The 27,142-nt window shown below is 45.5% G+C and overlaps 1 protein-coding gene, 1 long non-coding RNA gene and 1 pseudogene across 2 annotated transcripts; 2 read left to right on the top strand and 1 right to left on the bottom strand.

Annotated features, from left to right (window-relative positions):
• Positions 1-13,655: 13,655 nt before the first annotated feature.
• Positions 13,656-18,819, top strand: LOC119291397 (FRIGIDA-like protein 3). The gene is made up of 3 exons (XM_037570149.1): positions 13,656-14,418; positions 17,748-17,920; positions 18,005-18,819. Exons 1-3 carry the CDS (start codon positions 13,746-13,748, stop codon positions 18,644-18,646), a joined length of 1,488 nt encoding a protein of 495 aa, XP_037426046.1. The 5' UTR covers positions 13,656-13,745; the 3' UTR covers positions 18,647-18,819.
• LOC119291398 lies at positions 14,429-17,743 on the top strand. Its single transcript, XR_005142397.1, has 2 exons — positions 14,429-16,991; positions 17,492-17,743. It is a non-coding gene; the product is annotated as an uncharacterized LOC119291398 (long non-coding RNA).
• A 4,078-nt stretch (positions 18,820-22,897) lies between the features above and the next one.
• On the bottom strand, positions 22,898-25,671 carry LOC119292807 (annotated as a pseudogene).
• Between the last annotated feature and the right edge of the window lie 1,471 nt (positions 25,672-27,142).

Here is a 27,142-nt window from a genome sequence, read left to right on the forward strand (position 1 = left end):
TCTATGTTCACGGGTTTGAATCCCTGTGGAAATTTGTGATACAGTACCTCTTCGGTGAAGCACAGAGGGTGCGCAACCCCTTTGTATCGGGACATGTTGTGGCATGCTGTCGATTGTTGTTGTGTTCGATGTTGATTCCGAACTGGTACTCGATCAGTCTGATCGTTTTGGTGACCATAATCCTGCGCCGGAGCATGCCCTCTAGATCCATAGATGGACCTATTCGCGCCGGACTTTTTGTCCAGGAGCTCACCTAAATCGTGTGCGGCGTCAGCAGCTACTCTATCGCGGTCATCAAGTGATTGGTCCGGCCTACTGGCCATATTGTTCTTCGGCAGAATAGCCTCATCGTCAAATTCTGGCAGTAGCTTGCGCTTTGGGTAGCTCTTTGTGTGGCGATCGTCGCCATATTTTTCTTCGCTGTCTAGCACTTTATTCCATCTACGGTTGAGCGTTTCCTGTGCGGCCTTAAGCCTATGCTTCTGCTTCTTTAGGCTTCTCACAGTGGCCATAAGCCTTCTTGTGGAGGTTATCTCGTTCCAAACGTTTTTCCGGGATGATGAATGCATCGTCATCCGGACTGTGCTCTTCTCCCGAGGCAGGTTGATGAGTTCGGCCCTCGGGATCACTGTGATCGGGCGTCTGCGCCGAGCTGTGTTCGGCGTGACCTGGTTCATCCTGCTCCATTGCTGGGTCCATATGGTCATTGTTGCCTTTGGAGTTGACTGGGGTGTCGATTTTTCTAGCGTTGTTATCGCTATTTTTACTGTGGCTAGACTTAGAGCGGCGTCTGCGCCGTCATTTTGGCTTTTGTCCGGGGGGTTTATCCTCCGTTGTGTCCTTTTTGTCGCTACTGTCCTCCTTAGGTGTGTCCACCATGTATATATCATATGATGAGGTGGCAGTCCAGTGCCCCGTGGGCAGTGGTTCCAAATCGTCCCCTGCGCCGACGTCCATACCGTCGGTGTCGTCGGAGTCGAAGTCAAGCATGTCTATTACGTCGTCGACAATGGCTATGAAGTGGGTGGTGGGTGGGCAATGAATTTCTTCGTCGCCTGATTCCCACTCGAGCCAGACATAGTTCGGCCAAGAGTCTCCTGACAATGAGAGAGACCTTAATGAATTCAACATGTCGCCAAAGGGTGAGTGCTGGAAGATATCTGCAGCGGTGAACTCCATTACCGGAGCCCAACCAAATTCGTCGGGCTCGGGGGCGCGCGGTCTGGAACCTACAGCCGGACATGAGTCCGAGGGTCCCGTGACAAAGACTTCCTTGGGGGTGGAGTCCGCGTTCGGCTCTACCACCGATGAATATGCGGCCTCCGGGGCGGGGTCCATCCTCCCGTCCTCGGACGACGCGATCTGCCCCGGGTTTAGGTGCGGAGCTGTTGTAGGTGCGATATCCCGAATACTGTCTGATAGCGGGTCTAAGCCGTGCTCGTCGTGACTGTTCGGCACTCCTGGCGTAGGCCCGAATCCGTTGAAGATCAAGTCTCCGCGGATATCGGCCGTGTAATTCAAGTTTTCCGAACCTGACCTGATGGCCAGGGGCGTAGCTGTCGATCTGCTCCAGATGGCCAAGCGAATTGGCCCGCAGTGCAAAGCCGCCGAACACGAAGATCTGTCCGGGGAGGAAAGTCTCACCCTGGACCGCATTGTTGTTGATGATTGAAGGAGCCATTGAGCCTTGCAGCAACGACATAGAGGAACTCTCAATGAAAGCACCAATGTCGGTGTCAAAACTGGCGGATCTCGGGTAGTGGGTCCCGATCTGTGCGTCTAAGGCTAATGGTAATAGGAGGCAAGGGACATGATGTTTTACCCAGGTTCGGGCCCTCTCGATGGAGGTAATACCCTACTTCCTGCATGATTGATCTTGATGATATAAGTATTACAAGAGTTGATCTACCACGAGATCGTAGAGGCTAAACCCTAGAAGCTAGCCTATGATTCTGATTGTCCCTGTCCTACGGACTAAACCCTCCGGTTTATATAGACACCGGAGGGGGCTAGGGTTATACAGAGTCGGTTAAAAAGAAGGAGATCTAACATCCGAATTGCCAAGCTTGTCTTCCACACAAAGGAGAGTCCCATCCGGACACGGGGCAAAGTCTTGAGTCTTGTATCTTCATAGCCCAACAGTCCGGCCAAAGTATATAGTCCAGCTGTCCGGATACCCCCTTATCCAGGACTCCGTCATTCCCCCTCTGGCAGGGTACCGGAACGGGTTCCCGAGAGGTTTTTGGTGGCTACAAAGGCTTGCAGCGGCGGAACTCCCGATCTATCTTCTTCTTCAATGTTTTTAGGGTACGTGGACTTATATAGGCGAAAGAAGTCGGTCGGGGGAGCCTTGAGGGGCCCAGGAGACAGGGGGCGCGCCCAGGGGGGTGGGCGCCCCCCTATCTCCTGGCCTCCTTGAAGCTTCCTTGGCTTGTACTCCAAGTCTCCCGGATCATGTTCGTTCCAAAAATCACGCTCCCGGAGGTTTAATTCCGTTTGGACTCCGTTTGATATTCCTTTTCTTATACTGAAACAGGCAATAAAACAGCAATATGGGCTGGGCCTCCGGTTAGTAGGTTAGTCCCAAAAGTAATATAAAAGTATATAATAAAGCCCGTAATAATTCAAAACAGACAATAAAATAGCATGAATGCTTCATAAATTATAGATACGTTGGAGACGTATCAACGTATTAAGCATCCCAATCTTAATTCCTACTCGTCCTCGAGTAGGTAAATGATAAAAACAATTTTTTTGATGTGGAATCCTACCTAGCATAATTCTCAATGTAATTTTCTTTATTGTGGCATGATTGTTTAGATCCAAATGATTCAAGATAAAAGCTTATAAAACATAAAAATAGTAATACTTGAAGCATACTAACAAATAATCATGTCTTATCAAAATAGCATAGCCAAAGAAAGCTTATCCCTACAAAATTATATAGTTAGGCCATGCTTCATTTTCATCACACAAAATACTCCCATCATGCACAACCCCGGTTTCAGCCAAGCAATCGGTTCATACTTTTTAACGCGCTTCAGCTTTTTCAACTCTTACGCAATACATGAGCGCAAGCCATGGACATAGCACTATATGTGGTATATGGTGGTGGTTGTGAAGACAAAAAGGGAGAAGATAGTCTCACATCAACTAGGCGTATCAACGGGCTATGGAGATGCCCATTAATATATATATCAACGTGAGTGAGTAGGGATTGCCATGCAACGGATGCACTAGAGCTATAAATATATGAAAGCTCAACAAAAGAAACTAAGTGGGTGTGCATCCAACTTGCTTGCTCACGAAGACCTAGGGCATTTTGAGGAGTTCTATAATGAAAAATTCCCACTAGTATATGAAAGTGACAGCATAGGAGACTCTCTATCATAAAGATCATGGTGCTATTTTGAAGCACAAGTGTGGAAAAGAGATAGTAGCATTGTCCTTCTCTCTTTTCTCTCATTTTTTTATTTGGTGGACTTCTTTGGCCTCTTTTTTTATATGGGCTTCTTTGGCCTCTTTTATTTTTTGTAAAGTCCGAAGTCTCATCCCGACTTGTGGGGGAATCATAGTCTTCATCATCCTTTCCTCACTTGGGATAATGCTCTAATAATGAAGATCATCACACTTTTATTGATTTACAACTCAAGAATTACAACTCAATACTTAGAACAAAATATGACTCTATGTGAATGCCTCCGGCGGTGTACCGGGATATGCAATGAATCAAGAGTGACATGTGTGAAAAATTATGAAGGTGGCCTTGCCACAAATACGATGTCAACTACATGATCATGCAAAGAGCAATATGACAATGATGGAACATGTCATAATAAACGGAACGGTGGAAAGTTGCATGGCAATATATCTCGGAATGGCTATGGAAATGCCATAATAGGTAGGTATGGTGGCTGTTTTGAGGAAGGTAAATAATGGGTGCATGATACCGGCGAAGGTTGCGCGGCATAATAGAGGCTAGCAAAGTGGAAGGATGAGTGTGCATATATCCATGGACTCACATTATTCATAAAGAACTCATATACTTATTGCAAAAGTCTACTTGTCCTCGAAGCAAAGTACTACTATGCATGCTCCTAGGGGAAGGGTTGGTAGGAGTTAACCATCGCGCGATCCCGACCTCCACTCATAAGGAAGACAATTAAAAGAGCATCCCATGCAACAAATTTGTCACATAACTTTTAATATACATGCATGCTACGGGACTTGCCAACTTCAACATAAGTATTTCTCAATTTCATAATTATCCAACTAGCATGACTCTAACATTACCACCTTTATATCTCAAAACAATTATCAAGCATCAAATTGACCAAAGCGTTTAATGCACTTTCTATGATAGTTTTTATTATACCCAACTTGGATGCTCATCATTCTAGGACCAAATTTATAACCATAGCAAATACCATGCTGTTCTACAAGACTCTCAGAATAATATAAGTGAAGCATGAGAGATCAACAATTTCTTCAAAATAAAGCCACCGCCGTGCTCTAGAAAATATAAGTGAAGCGCATAGAGCAAAACTATCTAGCTCAAAAGATATAAGTGAAGCACATAGAGTATTCTAATAAATTCTAAATCATGTGGGTTTCTCCCAAAAGGTGTGTATAGCAAGGATGATTGTGGTAAACTAAAAAGCAAAGACTCATATAATACATGACGCTCCAAGCAAAACACATATCATGTGGCGGATAAAAATATAGCTCCAAGTAAAGTTACCGATAGACGAAGACGAAAGAGGGGATGCCTTCCGGGGCATCCCCAAGCTTAGGATTTTGGTTATCCTTGAATATCTTGGGGTTCCATGGGCATCCCCAAGATTAGGCTCTTTCCACTCCTTATTCCATAGTCCATCAAATCTTTACCCAAAACTTGAAAACTTCACAACACAAAACTCAACAGGAAATCTCATAAGCTCCGTTAGTGCAAGAAATAAAACCACCACATAAGGTACTGTAATGAACTCATTCTTTATTTATATTGGTGTTAAACCTACTGTATTCCAACTTCTCTATGGTTCATACCCACCGATACTAGCCATAGATGCATCAAAATAAGCAAACAACACACGAAAAACAGAATCTGTCAAAAACAGAACAGCTGTAGCAATCTGTAACTTTCTAATACTTACGGAACTATAAAAATCCTAACAAAATAGGAAGTCCTGCGAAATTTGTCTATTGATCTACAGAAAAAGAATCAACGCAAAAGCACGTTTCTGTGAATTACTAAAATTATTTTTGTGCATGCGAAAGTTTATGTTTTTCAGCAGAATCAAATTAACTATCACCGTAGGTTATCCTAGAGGTTCTACTTGGCACAAACACTAATTAAAACATGAAAACACATCTAAACAGACGCTAGATGAAAAATTTATTACTAAACAGAAGCAAAAAGCAAGGAACAAAAAATAAAATTGGGTTACCTCCCAACAAGTGCTATCGTTTAACGCCCCTAGCTAGGCATTTATAATTTCAATGATGCTCACATGAAAGACAAGAATTGAAGCACAAAGAGAGCATCATGAAACACGTGACAAACACATCTAAGTCTAACATACTTCCTATGCATAGGCATCTTATAGGAAAACAAATTATCATAGCAAGCAAAAACTAGCATATGCAAGGAAACGGAAAGAAACAATAGCAATCTCAACATAACGAGAGGTAATTTAGTAACATGAAAATTTCTACAATCATATTTCCCTCTCTCATAATATTTACATGTGGGATCATAAGAAAATTCAACAAAATATCTATCACATAAAATATTTTCAACACGATCCACATGCATGCAAAGTTGACACTCTTCCAAAATAGTGGGATTAACATTAACTAAAGTCATGACCTCTCCAAACCCACTTTTATCAAAAAATTCATAAGATTGAAAATTCTCCAAATATGTGGGATCTAAAGTTGACACTCTTCCAAACCCACTTTCAATAATATTGCAAACACTATTATCAATCTCATATTCACCATGGGGCTTAAATAATTTTTCAGGATCATAAGAAATATCATCACCCCAATCATGATCATTGCAACAAGTTAGACATAGCAAAACTAGCATCCCCAAGCTTACGGTTTTGCATATTATTAGCACAATTGACATCAATAGAATTTGTAGTAAAATCATTGCAATCATGCTTTTTATTCAAGGAGTTATCGTGAATCTCTTCATAAATTTCCTCATCACAATTTTCAGATCCACGAATTTCAAGCAAAACCTTATAAAGATAATCTAGTGCACTCAATTCACTAGCAATTGGTTCATCATAATTGGATCTCTTGAAAAGATTAGCAAGTGTATGAGGATCCATAAACTTTTAGCAAGCGAAGATGCTAGCAAAAAGAAGGCACATGGAGACACAAGATCGAACGAAAGAGGGCGACTAAAACGGCAAGGGTGAAGTGGGGGAGAGGAAAACGAGAGGCAAATGGCAAATAATGTAATGCGAGGGAGATGAGTTTGTGATGGGTACTTGGTATGTATTGACTTGAGCGAAGACCTCCCCGGCAACGGTGCCAGAAATCCTTCTTGCTACGTCTTGAGCTTGCGTTGGTTTTCCTTGAAGAGGAAAGGGTGATGCAGCAAAGTAGCATAAGTATTTCCCTCAGTTTTTGAGAACCAAGGTATCAATCCAATAGAGGCTCCTCAAAAGTCCCACGTACCTACACAAACAAACAAGAACCTCGCAACCAACGCAATAAAGGGGTTGTCAATCCCTTCACGACCACTTGCGAAAGTGAGATCTGATAGAGATAATATGGTAAGATAAATATTTTTGGTATTTTTATGATATAGATTAGAAAGTAAAAGATGCAAATAAAAGTAGATGGAAAACTTATATGATAAAAGATAGACCCCGGAGGCCATACGATTCACTAGTGGCTTCTCTCAAGATATCATAAGTATTACGGTGGGTGAACAAATTACTGTCGAGCAATAGATATAAAAGCGCATAGTTATGAGATTATCTAGGCATGATCATGTATATAGGCATCATGTCCGTGACAAGTAGATTGAAATGATTCTTCATCTACTACTATTACTCCACACATCGACCGACTCCTGCCTACATCTAGAGTATTAAGTTCATGAAGAACAGAGTAACGCATTAAGAAAGATGACATGATGTAGAGGGATAAACTCATGCAATATGATATAAACCCCATCTTTTTATCCTCGACGACAACAATACAATACGTGCCTTGCTGCCCCTGCTATCACTGGGAAAGGACACCGCAAGATTGAACCCAAAGCTAAGCACTTCTCCCATTGCAAGAAAGATCAATCTAGTAGGCCAAACCAAACTGATAATTCGAAGAGACTTGCAAAGATAACTTAATCACACATAAAAGAATTCAGAGGAGATTCAAATATTTCTCATAGAAAACTTGATCATAAACCGATCTCGACAAACACACCGCAAAAAGAGTTACATCGAATAGATCTCCAAGAAGATCGAGGAGAATTTTGTATTGAGATTGAAAGAGAGAGAAGAAGCCATCTAGCTAATAATTATGGACCTGAAGGTCTGTGGTAAACTACTCACAACTCATTGGGGAGGCCTTGGAGATGATGTAGAGGCCCTCCATGGTCGATTCCCCCTCCGGCAGAGCGCCGGTGAAGGCTCCAAGATGGGATCTCGCGGATACAGAAGGTTATGTCGGTGGAAATAGTTTTTCGTGGTGCTCCTGGATGTTTTCGGGGTACGTGGATATATATAGGAGAAGGAAGTACGTCGGTGGAGCAACGAGGGGCACACGAGGGTGGGGGCGCGCCCACCCCCAGGGGGCGTGCCGGGCACCCTCATGGATGCCTTGTTCGTTGCTTGACGTCCACTCCAAGTTCCCTAGATTGCGTTTGTTCCAAAAAGATCGCTCCCGAAGGTTTCATTCCGTTTGGACTCCATTTGATATTCCTTTCCTTCGAAACACTGAAATAGGCAAAAAAAACAGCAATTCGGGCTGGGCCTCCGGTTAGTAGGTTAGTACCAAAAATGATATAAAAGTGTAGAGTAAAGCCCATAAACATCCAAAACAAGTAATATAATAGCATGGAACAATCAAAAATTATGATACATTGGAGACGTATCAAGCAACCTGGTTGGCCTGAAATGCATCAACAGTTCGCCGCAACCTCCTTCATCTCCGTCCATCCCATTGCAACTGCAAGAACCGCAGTCGCATGGTGACGATCTAGAATCAATCACAGCGGCAAGTTGCACTTAGCTGCGATCTATCAAACCACTCGAGCGGTGGATTATGATGGCCACCAAGGGGACTTCTTGAGAGTTCCTCTCTCCAGATCTAGTGGCTCGTAGTGGCGAGGTTGTGGAATGCGGCTGGAAGAATCCTTTGTGGGTTTTACTGGCTCCTAGTCCGTCTAGTTAGCATTTGGTAGTGAGATGAAATCTATGGAAGGCGGCTTGATGTAGACAATATGATTGTACAGCGGCGATGATAGCGCCATCACATCAAGACAGTGCTACCCTTGTAGCTGCTGGGATCTCGAAAAAGTGGTGACGACAATACATGATTGACTTTAATTTAGTGGTCCTTCTCGAGTACACGGTCTCGAGCCCCGTGATGATAATCTTAGGTCTGAACCAAGTTGGTTATAAACTTATACAGTTATATGTGACAATTGCGATGTTTTTGCATGATGATCTTGTTGAAAGCATTGCTCGAATAGGCTCGAACTTGCTCTTCAGGGTGAAACCCTATAATCTGGCCTTTGGTAGTTGGATCCGATGATGGCGGCGCTTGAGTGTCATTCCTTTCATGAAGGCATTGCTGCTGAAGAACCTCGTTGTCCTTTTCGTGTCAAAAGATGGTTGGTGCAGATATGGTCATTGGTGTAGTTTGTCCTTTTTTCTTTGCTAAGTCATTGCTTTGGTTTTATATATATGACTTTGCTATTTTCTGGTGTGTTTAGTTATGTGTGTGCGTTCATGTGGACTGTGTATATCCTAGCTATGAAGAGGCTGGATATGTGCTCATTACGTCTATATCCACTTGATGCTTCATTTTGAGTTAATAAATTCACCCTTTGTTAGAAAAAGCTAACAAACATCATAGTTGTTGGGACATGAATTTTGCATCCAAGTTTTCCCTTTGAGCAAAGAAAACCTTATTTTCAATGGAGGATATAAGAAAAGAAAGAAGAAACACTAGGTGGCGTTGGGCTACATGTTTCTTAAAGCTATCCACGACTTTCGCTGCGGCATGGAAAAACAAACATTTTTCATGACATTTAGGAGTTGTTTGGTTGCCAGTCTTAGCTAGCCACGCCAAAGGTGTGGCGTGCCACAACTTTCTAGGAAGACATTTAGTTCTTTACTAAGGTTCGGCCTGCCACAGCTCGAAGGGGCTTTGGCTGTAGAAATTTTTGCCTAAGGTGTGGCGCCCCATAACTGCCTCTACTTAGGTGTGGCAAACTGAGTGTCCAACCAAACAACTCTTTAGGGCCTGCCCAGAACCTCTCTGAGCTTCCCAAACTCCACAAAATTAGCTTCTAGAGCTAGCTTGGAACTTCACTTGGCGATTCAATTCGTTCGACATCATTCATAGCTTCTCCTAGCGATTCGGCCCAGCCGGGAGGCTACTGGCCTGTTGGGCGCCAATTTGGGCCGGCTCGAGACAGCCCATATGGCCCCACACTAGGAATGGCAATGAGTAGGGTATGGGCGGGTACAACCTCCTTCTGCCCAAACCCATACCCATAGAAAATTTCTATACCCACCCACTTCAATACCCATGAGCATAAATTGTTACCCATGCCCATACCGTCAGGTATTCTATACCCAATGGGTATCCAGTGGGTTCAATATATGACATTTAAAATTTTAAAAGGTAGAGAAATGAGTTTAAAATTCAAATGATGATGGGCGAGCAGTGTAGCACTAAGCGAGGTCCTTCGGTGGGTGGCCTCTTGGAGGCATCCAGGGAGTATGACCAGTGGTTAGTGGAAGCTCAGCATATTGGGAGGCAGTGGTGGGAATGGTGGATCGCTGAATCGAGAGTTCAGGAGTTTGGTAGCGAGGAGTTGAGATTTAATATTTTTGAGGAGTCACATAGGACGTAGGAGGAGTGGTGGTCAAGTGATTACGGGCCTATGGGTTATGGCCGGTATAAGAAATACGAGATTTAGGGTGGGCCACATGAGTTAGATGTTGACCCTACATATCATAGGAGTTATTTTCATTAATTAATTTTTTCTGGGTATCCATTGGGTTACCCATGGGAAAAATTTCATACCCATACCCTATGCATATATTTTGCGGGTATGGATACCCATTACCCGTGGGTACAATATCTCTCTAATTCTTGCCCATGCCCATCGTTTTCGGGTAGGGTATCCGCAGGTACCCATACCCATGGGCAAAACTGCCATCCCTACCCCACACTGCATCATTTTGTGAAGGAGGGTTGGCCACGTGCGCTGGCACAGAGTTGAAGCGAGGTGGGCATCCAGAGGCGTCGAGGGACTTGTTTCACGAACCGTTTTCTCAACTTCACGGTGACACCCCTTCATAATTATCACGAACTCCTCACTTCTCCATTTGGTGAAGCTGGGCTTTAGCAGCTCCAGCATTTTACACTGCAGGCACGCAACGCTTCAGGAAGCTAACTCCGCGGAGCTCAGACGTTCTGTCCAGCTCCTCGCATGGAGTTGGAGAAGCGTGGAGCGGGATGAGTTCACAACATGCCCTTAATGTTGCCGGAGTATGACAATTCTTTCAAGTGAACATGGTAATTTTCACAACAAAATTATACATTGCCGTAATTTGCTATGTTTATGAAGAAATTGGCATGTGTGTTTTGAAGATTTTATATCATACTCCCTCCGTCCCAAAATAAGTGTCTTGAGCTTAGTATAAATTTGTACTAGGTAGTACAAATTTGAGACACTTATTTTGGGAGTGAGTGAGTATACTTTTCTTAAGGCTCGTTGAGCATATGTAGATGGGCATGGGCATCTCTTTGTTATCTTGGACTGTAGGCCTGTACATGAGAGCATCTCCAACAGCCGCGCAAAGCGCGGCGCGCAAAAAACTTGTTTGCCGCGCGTGCTTCGACATGTTTAGCGCGGCCGCCAGCGCTGGCTCCAGCAGCCGCACTATAATGCAGCGCGCAAAAATACAGCGCGCGTGACTCGTCGGGCATTAATATATATGATATTTTGGACATAAAATGAGTTTGAAACATTCATCAAAATGCAATGAACATGTGAAATTTGACGCAAATAAGTTGATGATGAATAAAAGTTCATGCCCACAAGTTCATCCAACCAAGTTCAAATGCAAACTAAAGTTCAAGACATGACACATCAATCTTCATCTTCCTCGTCTTCGTCCTCATCTTCCGAAGACGACTCTTCCGCCTCCGAAAATGAATCTTCCTCCCTCTCCTCATCACGCACCGCATCTCGTGAAGCTCCGACGGTGTTGGCAAGATCTTCATCGGCATCTCCATGGAAATGTGTGTGAGAAGGCACATCGAAAGACATTCCACCCATGGCGGCCGGAGGTGCACCCATGCCTCCCATGAGAGAAGCAAAACTCATGCCTCCCATGGCGGCCATAGCGTCGGAGGGTGCTCCAAAGCCACCCATGCCTCCCATGGCGGCCGGAGGTGCACCCATGCCTCCCATGGCGGCAACCATGGCTCTTTTTTGGATCAAGACTTCTTGTTGGGCAAGATTGACATACTCCTTTTGCGCCGCATTGAGGTTAGATGTGTCCAAGAAGAACAAGTGCTTTTCCCATTCCAACAACTTAGCTCGCTCCTCATTGCTCACTTTCCTCTCCTCCAAAGCCACCTTCCTCTCCTCGGCCGCCACCCTTCTCTCCTCGGCCGCCAACCTCCTCTCCTCGGCCACGTCATCTTGGTTCCTTGCCATTTTCCTCACCTCATTGGCTTCCACCCTTGCCTTCATAATAGCTTCCATAGCATTTCTGAGCTCATCATCTCCTTTCCTCTTCTTCTTTTCGGTTTTGTCTTTCTTGCACCCATCCGGTCATTTTGGCTTCGAGTATGAAACCGAGTTGGGTGTGGGGCTTCTCTTGCCGTCATCCCTTGATGCATCATCCTCCTCCTCATCATCATTCATCTCAATTGCTCGCTTCCGTTTGTTGCTCAAATGCAAATTCTCCAAACCTTCACGCTTCTTCCATTTCTCATCATCCTTTAACACTTCATAGCAATGAGGCAAGGTAAAGATCCTGCCTTTCTTGATCTTCCCCTTATTGGTTATCCTTGTCTCTTCTTTGAACAAGTTTTGTGCAATGTTGTACTACAAGAAAAACAAAACAAGTTAGCACTTCGGTCACCAAAAACAAGTATGATGAACATATATGAGATGCCACTTACTCGATCATCCTCATTTGTGCCACTTGGGTTAATCTTGTCCACTTACTTTTGTGCGGCCGCCCACTTTTGACAATCTGAGTTGATTGTCGACCATCGGGACCGAAGTGATCTCTCGGAGCGGTTAATTCCACTAACGTTGTGAGCCTCAAAGTGTTCTTTCATTCGCCCCCAATACGCGTCTCTACTTTGATCACCTCCAATGGATGGATCCCTCGACACTTGCAAATAAGTATAGCATAGTAACTTGTCATCGTTGGTGGAGTAATTGCCCGCTCTTCCTTTCGGCGCCTCGACAATTCCCTCACCCTCCTCGTCCACCTCAAACTCATGGTCTTCGAAATGGATGTCATTGGTTTGAGACCAATGCGAATTGTTGGACCCAACACCCATAGTGGACATGTATGCATCATCGTTGAGACTACAAAGTTTTTTGAACAATGCAAATAAGCTATCTATATGTGATGATGCATTGAAAAAATAAGAAAAAAAGAAAAGTTGGAATTTTTTTCACCTTGGGGGCATTTCGTCGAACACGTGGTGCGCGTCGGCGGCCGGCTCAACGAGTGAGCTCGCCGACGCTTCGGTAGGTATGCAATTAAATCCTGCAACCTGGAGCTGTTTGTGAATATGCAATTTGGAGATGCTCTTGTCAAGTGAGCTCGCCGCCGCCTTGTTTTTCTTCGCGGATGTTTTGCCCTTCTTCGTCCGCGCCGCATTGGGGACCTTCTTCGACGGTGCGGCGGCGGCACGGGACGGCGCCGGCGCGACGCCACCCGGCGCCGTGGTCATCCGCGGCGGCAAGAAGAGGCTGCCCGCGAGGCCGACGCTCGGCGGAGCTCCGGCGGTGGCGCCGCCAACGCTTCCCGCGCTAGGGTTTCCGGCGGAGGCGGCGGCTGCGGCGGCGGCGGGGGGGGGTCGCGGCTGTACAACGGGGTGAGCGGGGTACCGGTGTGCGCGTCCATGGGTGGGTGGCAGGGCGCCGGCGCGGGCGCGCGCGAGGCGTAGGAGGAGGAGAGGAGAGAGTGCGGCGCGAGCGCTCGAGTGTGCCGCGCGCTGTAGCGGGCGCCCGAAATACACCGCGCGGATAAGTGTTTTCGACCGCGCGTCCAACTCGTTAGCGCGCGCCGTTTTTGCGCGTCCGCTGAAACGACCCGGCGCGTTGCGCGCGCGCTAAAACAGCCTAATTTGCGGCGCGGCGCTAGTTTAGTGCGGCTGTTGGAGATGCTCTGACTTGGGCTCTTACTCAACGTGGGCCTCTTCCAACCAAGCCTGCTTCTTCCACCTCCCCCCACCGGCTAGCGTAGACCCGTAGGCAGAGCCAAGGGTTTCCGGCGCTGGCTGCAGCCATGGCGGCCGAGCGAGAGCCGAACCCCTCCGTGCTCGACGCCGTCGCCTCCCTCCAGACCTACTCGACCGCCCTCTCCGCCTTCACTTCCGCATGGCGCACCCTCTATTCCGATGCCACCACAATCGACTCCACCCTCGCCTCCTGCCTCGAAGGCTTCTCCCAGCTCGAGCTGCTCTGCTCCGGGATGGACGGGCCAGGCCTCCGCGCGTACCTCGCCGAGCACAGGGACGAGTTCCGGGACCCCGTTCGCTCACTCGACGCCGCCCTGCTGGTGGCTCCCGACCCGGGGCTCCTGGTGCTCGCCGCGGCCGCGGGGTTCTGCCGCTCGCCTCCGACCAATGGCAAGGCGGACGGTGAATCCAAGGTGTCCTGCCGCCTGCTCATCGACCTCCTCGACCGGATTCGCGCGCTCGGCGTGAAGCCGTCGCCGGAGGCGCGAGAGGAGGCCAAGGCTGTCGCGGCGGACTGGAAACGGAGCAAGCGGATCGAGGAGCAGTCGCTGTTTAAGAATGAGACGATCGCCTTTCTGCTTCTCGTCGGGGTATTTGGTTTGGTGGAGGATGTTGGTGGCGCCGTCCAGGTGCTCGATCTGGTCGTGTCGATCTCGAGCCGGGAGCGCGCCGTGGAGATCTTCCTCGGCCTTGGCCTCGACCTCGACAAGCATCTACCAGGTAAGGCACCTTTTCCTCGCCTTAGGAAAATTAGAACTGCATTATGCTCTGTGCAACCATGTTGTTCAGTAAATGTGTGTTTGCATCTTCCGTTGACTATGCCTAGCTAAGCAAGTAGAGTATTTCTAGCTAGCACAAGCTACAGGATGCAAGGGCTAGGAGATTTGCTTGGTTCATCTTCATCTAGCTTTCTACTAGTACTAGCTAGCCATGAAATATGAGCAAACAGTGGTTATCATCACAGTAGCACCTGCGGATCACTTTTCTCGTTCTTGCTGGTTTTTTTAGTCCATTGAAGCTAGTTTGATTGGCAAAGCTGGTTTTAAATTGTTTTAACCAACCAAACACCTATTTCTTTCTTAAGCAAGGTTATAACCATTCTTGCTTGCTTGGAATCCAAATGCGCCCTAACTGACCTGACCGGAAGCGCCACTATGCCCATCATTCCGATAGGTTACTTTCCTGCTTGATGCAGTGATATGTCACGATATCAGTTTCCAGTATCCAGTATCCTTACTAGGAATGGCTAGCAATAGTGCCAGGGGTAACCTTTATGTTAATCGTTTCTTGAGTAGACTGCCATTATTCTAGTAGTAGGAATCCAACACTCCATTTTCGATTGATATTGCCACAGACTGCAACACATTGTTCTGTTAGAACTTCCCCGTGGTGATTCTTTCATTTTTTTTATTTGCATTTAAATCCTGCAACCTGGAGCTGTTTGTGAATATGCAATTTGGAGATGCTCTTGTCAAGGTACAAGATGAAATGCTGATGCAAAACTCTTTACCATCATGATCTATTTGCAGTTAGATATCACAGATTTAGTGTCTGATGGTTTTGATTGATCATGTTTAAGTTGTTCAGGTTGACTGGCACTTGGAAGTACTATATTAAATTTTTATGCTGAACTCTTCATTTGGAATATCACGATTTCATAGGACATTTGTCATCTGCCCTTGATCCTTTAATCATATTATTAATATTTCTTTTATTCTCACGCTGTAGCTTTATTTCTATGTTGGTTTACCCACCTATCATAATCCATGTAAATTAACCGTCTTCCTGGATTTGTTGGGTCGATGCACTGTTGATATTTTTTTTGGGAGGCCTATATTGCTATATCCTTGTATTTTTCTTTTTGTCCAGTTGTTTCATCTGCATCTTTGCTGTATCGATGTTTCATCAACATATGCTATTTACTTTTTGCAAGGTCTCTCCTAACTGTAGCCTATTTTAGTTTAGGCATATGATTTTTTTTATGCTTCTGCCATTCTTCAATTCCGATGTCCGTGACTCTGTGCTAATGGATGAACCGAGCCTGTTTCTGTTCTTGGTATTATCTTTTGAGCTTCAACTCCAAAAAATTGCCCGGGTGCATAAGGGCTCTTAGGCCACTTTTGGCATTGTGGTAGATTACAATAATCTTGTTTGCCTAACCAGCCTTTCCCTATCTTAATGTTTGGTAACCAGCTCTTTCTTGCTTTCATGGAGTATTTATCCACATCACTTCGCTATGAAACAAGTTCAGTGTAGCACAATTAGGCAACTGTAAGCTGAGCCTTATTGTCCTATGCCAATTTATCCACGATCATCTTGAGCTTATTCAATAACATCACTTATTTCACTTGTTATCTTCTGAGTCTACTAACTAGTGAGCTTATAACGTAAGTGCAAGGCAGGGCAGAAGGGATTGAATATGAACCGTTCATTTCTAGGAACCCTAAATGATAAGTCTTATTTTGGAGATTATTCTGTAAAAACTCCTAGCTTGTTTTTATAATGCTTGTGGTTTTGTGAGTTAAGCATTGAGAGTGTTGCTCATATCGTACATTGTTACTGTTGGTTTCAGTTGCCAACTTGCCTTGGCTCATGAGTTATTGTTGAACCTTTCAATATTGTTCTCTGATTTTGCTGTTAGATTTTTAGGCTTCTTCATGTACTTGGTACACTAACTTTGTACGTTGAACACTGTATCATGTGACCTGTGACGCTGTGATGATACCTTTGTAAAACAATTCCCAACTGTTGGGACTGATTGGCATATAGCGAATGCTGCAATTGTTCCCATTCAATGCCTGAGTCATGACCACTTCTAAATTGTGCAGTTTATTTCCCTGTCTTAGCTTGCTAACCGCATCTAAATTCTCTACTTGAGCAATCTTTTCACTTTTGCTTTGTTTTCAGCTGTCTAATATAATATATTTCTTCATCTGTTTTGTGATTTGCCTGTATAATCATGTTAACACTTCTGTGCGCTAAATCTATGTGCTTAGTTGGTAATTGTAGTTCACATTGTTGGTCTTTCCTCTTTTCTCCTTTTCTCCCTAAGGCACTCTGGTTCAGAGCTACACGCTATTTATTTCTGCAAGGTCACTTGTAAATCCTAACTGTAGGCTATTTTAATTTAGGTATATGAAAACTTGAATGCTGCTGCCATTCTTCAATTCTGATGTCCATGACTCTATGCTAATGGATGAACTGAACCTGTTTCATTCTTGGTATTATCTTTTAAGCTTCAAGACCAAATAGTAGGCGGGAGCTATTCCAGGGGATGCGTAGTGGCTCTTAGGGTACGTTTGGCATTGTGGTGGATTGTAATAATCCTGTTTGCCCAACCAGCCTTTCTCTATTTGAACGTTTGTAACTAGCTCTTTCCTGCTTTCATGGTTATTTTTATATAGTCGGACCCTTCCCTGGACCCTGCGCAAGCGGGAGCTACATGCACCAGGTTGCCCTTTATGGTTATTTTTATATAACACTCGATTATAAAATAAGTTCATGTACGATTCAGCAAGTACAAGCGGAGCCTTATTGTCCTATATCGGTTTATAGGCTGAGTTTGCTTGTATACATGTATAATCATGCTAACACTTCTAGTTGGTAGTTCACATCATTGTTTGCCTTTTTTTCTTCTCCTTTTCTCCCTAGGCACTTAGTGCTTGTTCTGATTCTATGTGCTCAGTTCGGAAATTTAGTTTACTTCATTGTTTATTTCCATTTTTCTCCTTTTCTCCCTTGATTGTAGTTTTTATACTTGGTTTTTTAAGCAGATCTTTGGATAATTTTTCAGGAAGGCGATGAGTATCGAATACAGCTCTGCCCAACATCAAGTGACATAGTAGATGAGAAGATTTAATTATATCTGATCTTCTTGTTTGTTCGGCCTGTTTGTGGTGTCTGTTTGTTCACTTCATTCTATTGTGTAGCTTTCTGGTGTGAACTTTATGTTTTAAGAGTCCATTGCATGTTATTTTCTGTTCCACCTTGTTAGTTCTATGAGCTGAGACGATGAGAATATTAATCTCCGCATGTTTTCTTTGCACCAGTTCTCACTCAGGCAATGATAAACAAAGGCAAACAGCTCGATGCAGTCAAATTTATCCAAGCTCTTAATTTAGTGCACAAATATCCTTTATTGCCTATTCTTAGGTCATATGTGAATGATGCGAAAAATGCTGGGAACATGATCCGCATCAGGGGAGACGGTCCTGCCTCTCAGGTAGCTCTGCTGCAGTATCATCTATTATGAAACATCATGTATTCATGGTCGTCTGAATTGTCGTTTCTTAAAATGCTTCGGCAGGATGCAGGTGATGCAAAAGAGCGTACATTGCTCGGAGCATTGCAGAAGTTCATTAAAGAACATAAACTAGAAGAGCTGCCTATTTTGGAAGAAGCTAACAACCGAATGACACAATTGGATCTGCAAAGTGCAGAGAGAAAGCGAGCAGCCAATGCTGCAGCTGCAGCTGCTCGTGAAGTTAGTAAGAACATTCTGGACTCCAGGAAGAGACCACAGCTTCCAGAGAGTGCCGTACAAGGTTCCTTGGGCCAGAACGCCTGCCCGGTAGGAACATCGAGTCAGGAGCTCATGTTAAGGCAGAGCCTCCCTACAGCTGGAGTTGCGAACAAGTACCAAGCTGTTTCTAGCCATAACATAGTTCCAGCTACCGCTCATAATCCATTGCTTTCTGCTGGGAACCAGCGTCCCCTTGGCATCCAGAATCAGACCCTGGCTGCTTCATCTGTTCAGACTCAGTACAGTGGCGGCGTGGCAGACTTCTATAATTTGGCATCGATCAGACCAGGTGGTTTGAGCGTTCCAGGTGCCAGCGCATCATCAAGGTCAAAGCTCTATTCTGAAGATCCCCTTGCATATGTCTCTCGAGCATCCGGTTCATCTTACAGTTATTCTTTGTCTAACATGTCGAAGTATAATCCATAGATGATGCTACCTGACATCAAGCGTTGGTTTGGACCGAGACCTGCTTAGATGCTAAATATAGCTGTATATATCTCTATTGATGTTTTAGTTGCCGTTATGTAATTAACAGTGTCAAACTTTGTCACTCTCGGACAAAAAAAAACCGAATCAATGTCAAACTTATGTTGGTGACTCGGTGTTGTGTTGCACCTGCACACTCTGCCGTACTTTTAACTTGTTCTAAAGAGAACTTTGAGTAGGGTTTTTCTAGTACTCAAACAAAATGTTTTTTTTTTGCATGAAACAACATTGTGGTGTTAGGCATACCATTGTTGGTAACCTTGCAGCGACGGCACATGTTGGTTCAATGTGCAAACGCCAAGAAGCTGTGTAACCGGTAGGGACTCATGGACTTGATCTCTTCTGTGGTTCATGTGGATCGTTTTGGTTCAGTGGTGCTCGAACTGCCAGCGGTTAATCTTCAGATCATGCCATCATCATCATCATAACCATAAGGTCATTGCTACCGGTTGTGGATTCGGGGGCAAATATGAACCAGCCCCACCTTTTGTTTGGTGGCCTATATATGTCAGTGTTGGGCATAGCAGATTCTAAAAAAAAAAAGTGTTGGGCATAGCAGATTCTAAAAAAAAGTGTTGGGCATAGCAGGAAATTTTCTGAAGTCAAACTTGAAGAGTCCTAGTGATCTTGATCAGAAGTGGAGTAAACCTGGACCCAAGCTGGCGGCTTAAAGTAAGTACGCCCCTATGCTTCGGATGCTATGATGATGGAAGCGATGGCTATGCGAGATGGGCCAGTGTTTGCTAATTCTCTTGGTTTCCATCGGGTTCAGTTACGAGTGGTGGGATGTTGCAGCAGCAATTTTTCGCCATATATTGGAAAGGTCATGTTTAGTCATTGTCCTCGAGCAGCTAACACGTGGCTAATGAGCTAAGTTTATTTTTTGTAATAATTGGGTTGACGAGCTTTCGGGCAGTATTGTCAACACACTTGTGGATGATGTAACTGTGATCTAGGTTTAATAAAGCTAGTCATGATGGTTTTTTCTAAAATAAGACATTACCATTGTTTGAGCATCTATTTAACATTCAATAGAAAATGACACCGGCTGCAGAACATGTATTACGCAAAATTTACATTGTGAGTAAGACTAAAAAGGGCCAATTCTCACTTAGTTGAAAATATACAAGGGAACAATTAATATCATCCATGAACTCGAGACAAAAATGAGTGCCCCCTGCAACAAAATACCATAAAAGAAATTCAAGACAAAAAGCCTCCTGCCAAAGTTTCCAGCACTAATCATAGCGCACTGTCCGACGGACAAAAGTTCAAATGAAGACACAAAAAATTGACTGCAAAACAACAATTCTGTTTACAGAAGTGCAATATTATGTAGTTATCTCAAAGTATTTAAATCTGGACACAAAACAAAGTACTGTTGCCATACATATTTAGCGCTTACATCACCCCCAACAGACCACACAATAGAGAAACAAACTACTGAACACACACACCGCCTTCACCACAATGACAGACACAAACTACCGAACACACACATCCCCTTCACCACAATGACAGACACAAACATACCGAATCTCTTGATCGACTACCCTACAAAATCCTACATAGGAACTTTCGTATTGTGCGCATGTCGATAACAACAGATCTAAGGCAGCAGCTACACAATAACTACTATGGTGGCTCTTCAAGCATTGCTCGAACTACGGTTAATCTTCGGATGATGCCATCGTTGAACCATAAGGAGGTCATTGCTATCGGTTGTTGGTACTTGTGGTGGATTGGGAGGGAAATTTTCGGAAGTCAAAATTGAGCGCCCTAGTCTCAGAGGGGGAGTAGACATGAACCCAAGTTCATCAAGGTAAATGTCGAAGAGGAAGGTTCATACGCCACTGCCTCTGTCATATGCGACAAGAAGGGCCACTTCCCGGCTGCTCAATGCAAGTGCATCCTTATTGCTTTCGGATGCTATTTTCACCAATTGGTTTCCACGGGTTCAAGCAGAATCGAATTCTCTTGATGTCATCAATTTTTGTAGGGGTCATGGTGGTGGGATGCTGTAGCAGCAATTTTCTTAGAGTATTGGCACAACAACACATAGTCATGTTTATTCATTGTCCTCGAGTGGCTAACACCGCGGCTCATGAGGTAAAGCCTCAGGCAGTATGGTAGTTGTGGACGATGTAACTGTGATCTAAGTTTAATAAGTACTATATTTAACACTCAATTGAAAATGAATTGACCTTCACTCAAATTTTATAGCCATTGCAAGCTTACTTTGTGAGTAAGACTAAAAAGGGCTAACTCTCACTTAGTTGAAAACATAAAGATACAAACATTTACAACACTACAAGGTAATGCAACAAGAATTGTAATGTAAAATACATCATCAGGCCTCTACCATCAAATTATACTAGGAACACCTATAAACTATAAAGAGGTAATATCACCGGTGGTGCTTAAACTTGCCACCGTCGTTCACTTTGGTGTCTGAACTTGAAAAATACACCAAACTGGTTCTAAAACTTGGCACAAGCGTGCAAATACGGTAATAATCCTATCTGTAGACATATAATGCGTTGATGTGGCACCGTATATTGATTAGCACGCACACGTGGCACGGGACCCACTTCTAACAGAAGGCTTGCTTTATATATGTCTCTATGACCAGCAGGCCCCATATGTTAGCGTTCTTTTTTTTTAGAATTTGTAAAAGGTACGTAAAATTTAATGATGGTATTAAATATAAATTTCAAATATTAGTGTGTTTATTAATTTTATACATACAAAAGATAATTTATTTAGAAAAATATTCAAAAAAATTTAAATAGTTTGGATGTATTATTTTTCGGAAAAATCATATAAACTAAATTGTATTTCTGGTTATAAAAATATTTATATCGTTTAGAATATCATAAATATTGGTGAAATTACAATTCGTAAATATTATTTTAGTTATAAAAAAAATTGAATAATGATATGCACATTTTCATAATTCATAAGTTTGTTGTTTAATTATTTTTCATATAACTAATAAATATTCTTAATTATGGAAATGTCAAAAAATATATGAATGTGTACATCTGTCTATATTTCAGTTATATAGAAATTATGCATATGTGCAAACGAGTGAAAGTTATCACTAGCAAATATTAATAAAATTTTGAATATTGTAAAATTGCATGAAAATTTTATAAATTAATTATTTTATTTGTACGTATAATATTTATAACACACGAATATTTGAAATTTATTTTTATTACTGTGAATATAGTTGACAAACTTTTTACAAAATTCTAAAAAAAGCAAACATGCCCAAAATGGGCTGCAACTAAAAGCCACACCCGTCTTCCTGTACGTAACATAAGGTGTCATTTATCTGTGTACAATATCTGGATGTGTCAAAAAAAAAGTACGGTATCAGGAACTGATTGGCCAAGTTGCTAGCGCAGTTCTCTTGCAACTAGTGCGAAACTGACCGGCTGCAATTTTTATCGTTTGTTTTTTCCTCTCGGCTGACATATGGGCCCGCTGATCATAGAGAGATACATATAAATAAAGCATGTGTTATAAGTGGGTCTCATGCCACGTGTGCATGCCGATAAAAATATGGCGCCACATCAGCGCACTATACGTCTGGTGGATGAGATTATCACAGTATTTGCACGCTTGTGCCAAATTCTAGAACCAATTCGGCGTATTTTTCAAGTTTAGGCGCCATTGGTGATATTACCTCAACTATAAATCACTATAAATCAAGTTCTTTGTAACTGTAGAAACTATATATAGTACAAACTAACAATACTAATTCTAGGAGAAGAATGGATCTTAAAAAATACCTGGCAAACATGGAAATCATTTCAATAGTACTTAAATTTACAACTAATGTAAATTCTAATAACAAAAATATCATTTCAATAGTACTTAAATTTACAACTAATGTAAATTCTGACAACAAAAATACAGAGCTAGCAAGAATGAACCATAAAAATGACTAATTTCAGAATATAAATTCAAAGAAAAATCCCAAACATAGAAAAAGAACTACAACATGAAAAACGAGTGCCCCATGCAATAAAATATCGGCCCAGACTAAAAAAAGGCCTCCTGCTGAAGTTTCCAGCATGAATCATAGCACGATCAGCCACAAAATTGAATGAAGATGAAAAAAATCGACTGTAAAATAGCAATTTTGTTTATAAAACTGCAATATTTATCTATACAAAGACCTCAAACTATTGAAATCTGGACACAAAACATTGAAACAAAGTATTGCCACTTGCAGCACCCCTAACAAACCAAACACACAATAGAGAAACCACAACGAAATCACCAAATTACGATTAATATCAACCATGAATTCAATACAGAAACACCGGCCCAAATTCAAGGCAAAAAGCCTCCGGCCGAAGTTTCCAACACAGATCGTAGTGTACAATCAAGCATGCAAAAATTCGAATGAAGACGAAAAAAATGCTGTTGACCATAAAATTGCAACTCTGTTCATAAAACTGCAGTATTTATCCAGCCAAGTACCTCAAAGTATTTAAACCTGGACACAAAACATAGTACTGCTGCCATAGTACATATTTAGCGCTTACAGCACCCCTAACAAACCGAACAGACAATAGAGAAACAAACTACGGAACACACACATCGCTTCCGAAACTACAACGACAGACACAGACAGAGAAACACACAGACGCAAAGCTCTCGATCGATCACCTACACCAAAATCCTACACAGGAACATTCATATTGTGCGCAAATGTCGACGACAACATAATTAAGGCGCGCAGCAGCCACACCAGCCCGGAGGCGGACGGGATCAGCGATACGAGGGGCCGTGATGAGAGTGGCGAGACAAGATCTTGCCGACGACCCTCATCACCTTCTCGGCGTACACCTGCCAGACGCCGTTCCCGTGCAGCCTGTAGATCCGCCGCGCCAGCCCCAGCGTCTCCTTGGGATACCTCTGCACGCCATCGATCAGTGTCAGAGCTAGCCAGGCATGGCCACACGGCGATGATTTAGAAAGAGGGAGCTAGGTGCTGATTGTACTTACGTCTTTGGCGGCCTCGAGCATCCTGTGGACGACGTAGTTGGAGGAGCGGCCCTGCACGAGCTCCACGAGCTCGGCGTCGCCCATGTTCATGAACTGAGCGACCACGAGGTTGAGCAGCCCCGCCTTGTTGAAGCACGCCTCCACGACGTAGCTGCCGGAGCGGTGCAGGGACAGGCCCACCGCCTGCCCCATCAGCCGCTGCACCAGCTGCTGCCGCGTCTGCGCGTCGCCGTGCTCCAGGGCGTGCTGCACGAAGTAGTTGCTGCAACCACGTACGCATGCATTCATCGACCATCATCAGTACTGATATTGGTCAGTCCGTAACCATGGATCGATGGTCGATCCTTCCGGGGAAGGTAGGCTACGCACCTGTACTCGCCCCTGGCCAGCTCGATAGCCTTGTCGAGCAGGGCGTCCCGGAGTTTGCGGGACTCGTCGCCTCTGGCATTGTTGAAGCACTCCACCAGGCACTTGGACCCGGCCGGCGATTTCGAGTAGGCCATTTCGTCAAGCATGTTGCCATCGAGGACGGCGACCACCAGCAGCTATATAAACATACATCGACGACGAGCAAAAGGGGAAATAAATCAGCCTCGGCCGGCGTTCATATGTCTACTTGAGCAGTATTCATGGAATGTAAGAGCTTACCCTGGTGTCCTCGTATCTCATGGTGGCAAAGCAGTGGTGAAGCACCTGGTCCCCTTTGAGGTCCAGCAGCACGTGTTCAAACAGGAAGCGGTCCACCAGCATCGCGCACAGGTTAGGGTACGGCGCCGCCGCCGCCATGAGCTCCGCCAGGCAATCCTCCCTGCATGCATGGACCAGTTAGCACATACATCCTGCACTACTAGTAGGCAGCTAGGAGTCTGGAGGAGCAATGTGTTTCGTGCGACGTACCCGTGGTCGTGCCTCATCAGCGGCAGCAGGTTGTGCCTGCAGTAGAAGGCGGCCTCCACGATGTTCTTGACCTCGCCGGCCCGCGCCGCGCAGGCGCGCAGCAGCGCCACAAACACCGCGTGCCCGTCCCTGCTGTCCATGAAGTCGTGCATGCGGTGCGTCACCCCGGCGAGGACGTTCAGCCGGATCTTGTCGACGCCTTCCTCGAGCAGCGTCACCACGTGCGCGGGGGACTGGGGGAACGTCACCACGTGCACATCAATCGGGGCCTTGAGCAGCCGCGACCGGGTTTCCTCCAGCGTCCGGGCACGCCGTGGCTGGGCCGCCGGCGCCGCCCTGTACGGCACATAACCCGCCTGAGCCTGGGCGGCTCTGATGGCTCTCAGCCTCTGATCCATGCGCTTGTCATCATCGGGCGCGGACCAGGCGTAGGCGCCGGCGCCGGATTGGTTGGAGATGGCATACTGCTGCTGGTACAGGTACTGCAGGCTGGCGTTGGCGTTGGCGCTCGCCGCCACCGGCGAGGCTACTGGTTGGTACTGGCTGGCGCTGGCGCTCAGAGTGTACTGCTGCTGCTGCTGCTGGCTACCGTTCTGGCCCTGCGTACTGAAGAAGTTGCCGCCTGCGGAGTTGTACCACGCGCTAGGGTTGTTGGCCGCTGCGGCGGCCCTGTCGTACCACGCGCTAGGGTTATTGGCAGCTGCGGCGGCGCCCATCGGCGAGACGTACGGGCCGCCGCCCCTCGATGAGCCCATCTCCTCCCACCGGTAGGCCTGGTGCTGCTGTGACTGCTGCGACCAGGACTGCCGCGCAACCTCAAGCCCTGACGCCATCAACAGCGTCGTCCTGAACTGCTGCTCCGGCATCACCGGCGGCGCGGTCCTCTGCCGCAACCACGCCGCTCTCTGCTGCCGCTGCAGCGCCTGCTCCTGCTGCTCCCGCGGCTGCGGCGAGGGGTTGCCGAGGCCCATCGCGCCCAGCGAGGCGGCGAGGTCGGGGTGGCCGGTGGACTTGCCGTCGTCGCTCCGTCCGCTCCGATCCATGGCGTCGTCGATCGCCTCCGTGCTCCGAACCGAGGTGATCGTGGTGCGAAGCAATTGGGGGCGGTGCACGCTGGTGATTCGCGGGCCTTCGGTGCGCTTTATGTAGACGCCGTGCGGTGCGGCGCCGGGCGTGTCGGAGTCCAACTAGGGTATCGGCGAGCCGGCGGTCTCTGCGTCTCCGGTGCCTGCTGGAATCGAAACGTATTTGTAACAGACGCGTGTGATTGCAAAGATCGGGGGAGAGTCCCGTGCTTTCCGAATACAAAGTGTACAACGGTGCGGGACCTGCTTTGACTAGAGATAAACTGCCGATTTAAGTTGTCTGTCGTATCTGCCGTGGTTCCTTCGTTCAGAACGAAAATCGTTTTATCTGTACAATTAAAACTACTGTGCCCTTAGTTTTTCCCCTCCTACAAGCAGACATACGATTTTGTTTCAATATCGGTTGAGAAAAAAAAATTCCACCAATAGAAAGTCAGTTAAAAAACATGGAAATTCTTTGACAAGCTGAGAAAAAACCGAGAGCCATTTTTACCCTCTGTTCAAAAACATGAAAAAAAAGATATATGCAAAAGCTTTTTAGACTGCAGTAACCAACATGTATTGCCTTGTTTGGCGTTCGGGGCAAACATCGATTACAAAGAAAGAAAATCCTGCCCCATGCCACTCTCGGCTTTACCATCCCTCCCTTCGCACAATATCACATCGTGTTGCACGAGATTCACCCCCCTCCCCTAGCACGAGACCACACCATGCCACACAAGATCCGCGCCGCCCTGCATAAGGTCTCATCATGCCACGTAACCCCCTTCCCAGACACGAGATCTCATCATGTCGCGCGAGATCCATCCTCCGACTCCTCCCGCTCAAGATCCCATTGTGTCGCGCGAGATCCATACCCCTATGTGCACGAGACCACATCGTTGCGCGAGATCCATCCTATGTCCACTTCTTCCGCGACAACGATGGCTCCTCTACCACCGCGCCACGCAAGACGCATCGTAACCCGTCCCGCCGACCGCCATTAATCACGCATCCGAGGTGTGGGATCTTGGGGACTTACCGGTGGTCACACGAGATCCCGTGAGATTTGATGATGGTTGCCCGCCATGGTGCTTGGGCTGTCAACCCCCTCCCCTCCCACCTTGCCTCGCGGCTCGACGGTCCCGCTAGCCTCTTGCTCCGGTCGCTGCTTGAACAACCATGATGGCAAACACCAATGTCTTCCCCTTACCAGGCTTGGGCTCCTCCTGCCCCCCCCTCCCAAATCCAATTTTGGCAGCTTTTGAGAGAAAAGGGTGGATAAGGATGTTGACAAGGAAAAGAGTAAATGCCTCATGTAATAAGGATGAGCTCATGAAAATTCGAACCACGATGGTTTTTGACACACGTGACCGAAGACTTTCACCTATATTGGATGTGTGGACCCCAACCAGGAAAACCGTGCATCATGTGTACGTGCCCCCCCCCC

This window comes from Triticum dicoccoides, chromosome 4B (assembly GCF_002162155.2).
Source record: "Triticum dicoccoides isolate Atlit2015 ecotype Zavitan chromosome 4B, WEW_v2.0, whole genome shotgun sequence".
NCBI lineage: Eukaryota > Viridiplantae > Streptophyta > Magnoliopsida > Poales > Poaceae > Triticum > Triticum dicoccoides.

What these genes read in the sequence shown, in the direction of transcription:
- LOC119291397 (XM_037570149.1), top strand. Translation starts at nt 13,746, where the DNA reads ATGGCGGCCGAGCGAGAGCCGAACCCCTCCGTGCTCGACGCCGTCGCC. An exon ending in CCTCGACAAGCATCTACCAG is followed by an intron (nt 14,419 to 17,747) that starts GTAAGGCACCTT and finishes TCTTTGCACCAG; the next exon opens with TTCTCACTCAGGCAATGATA. An exon ending in GAGACGGTCCTGCCTCTCAG is followed by an intron (nt 17,921 to 18,004) that starts GTAGCTCTGCTG and finishes ATGCTTCGGCAG; the next exon opens with GATGCAGGTGATGCAAAAGA.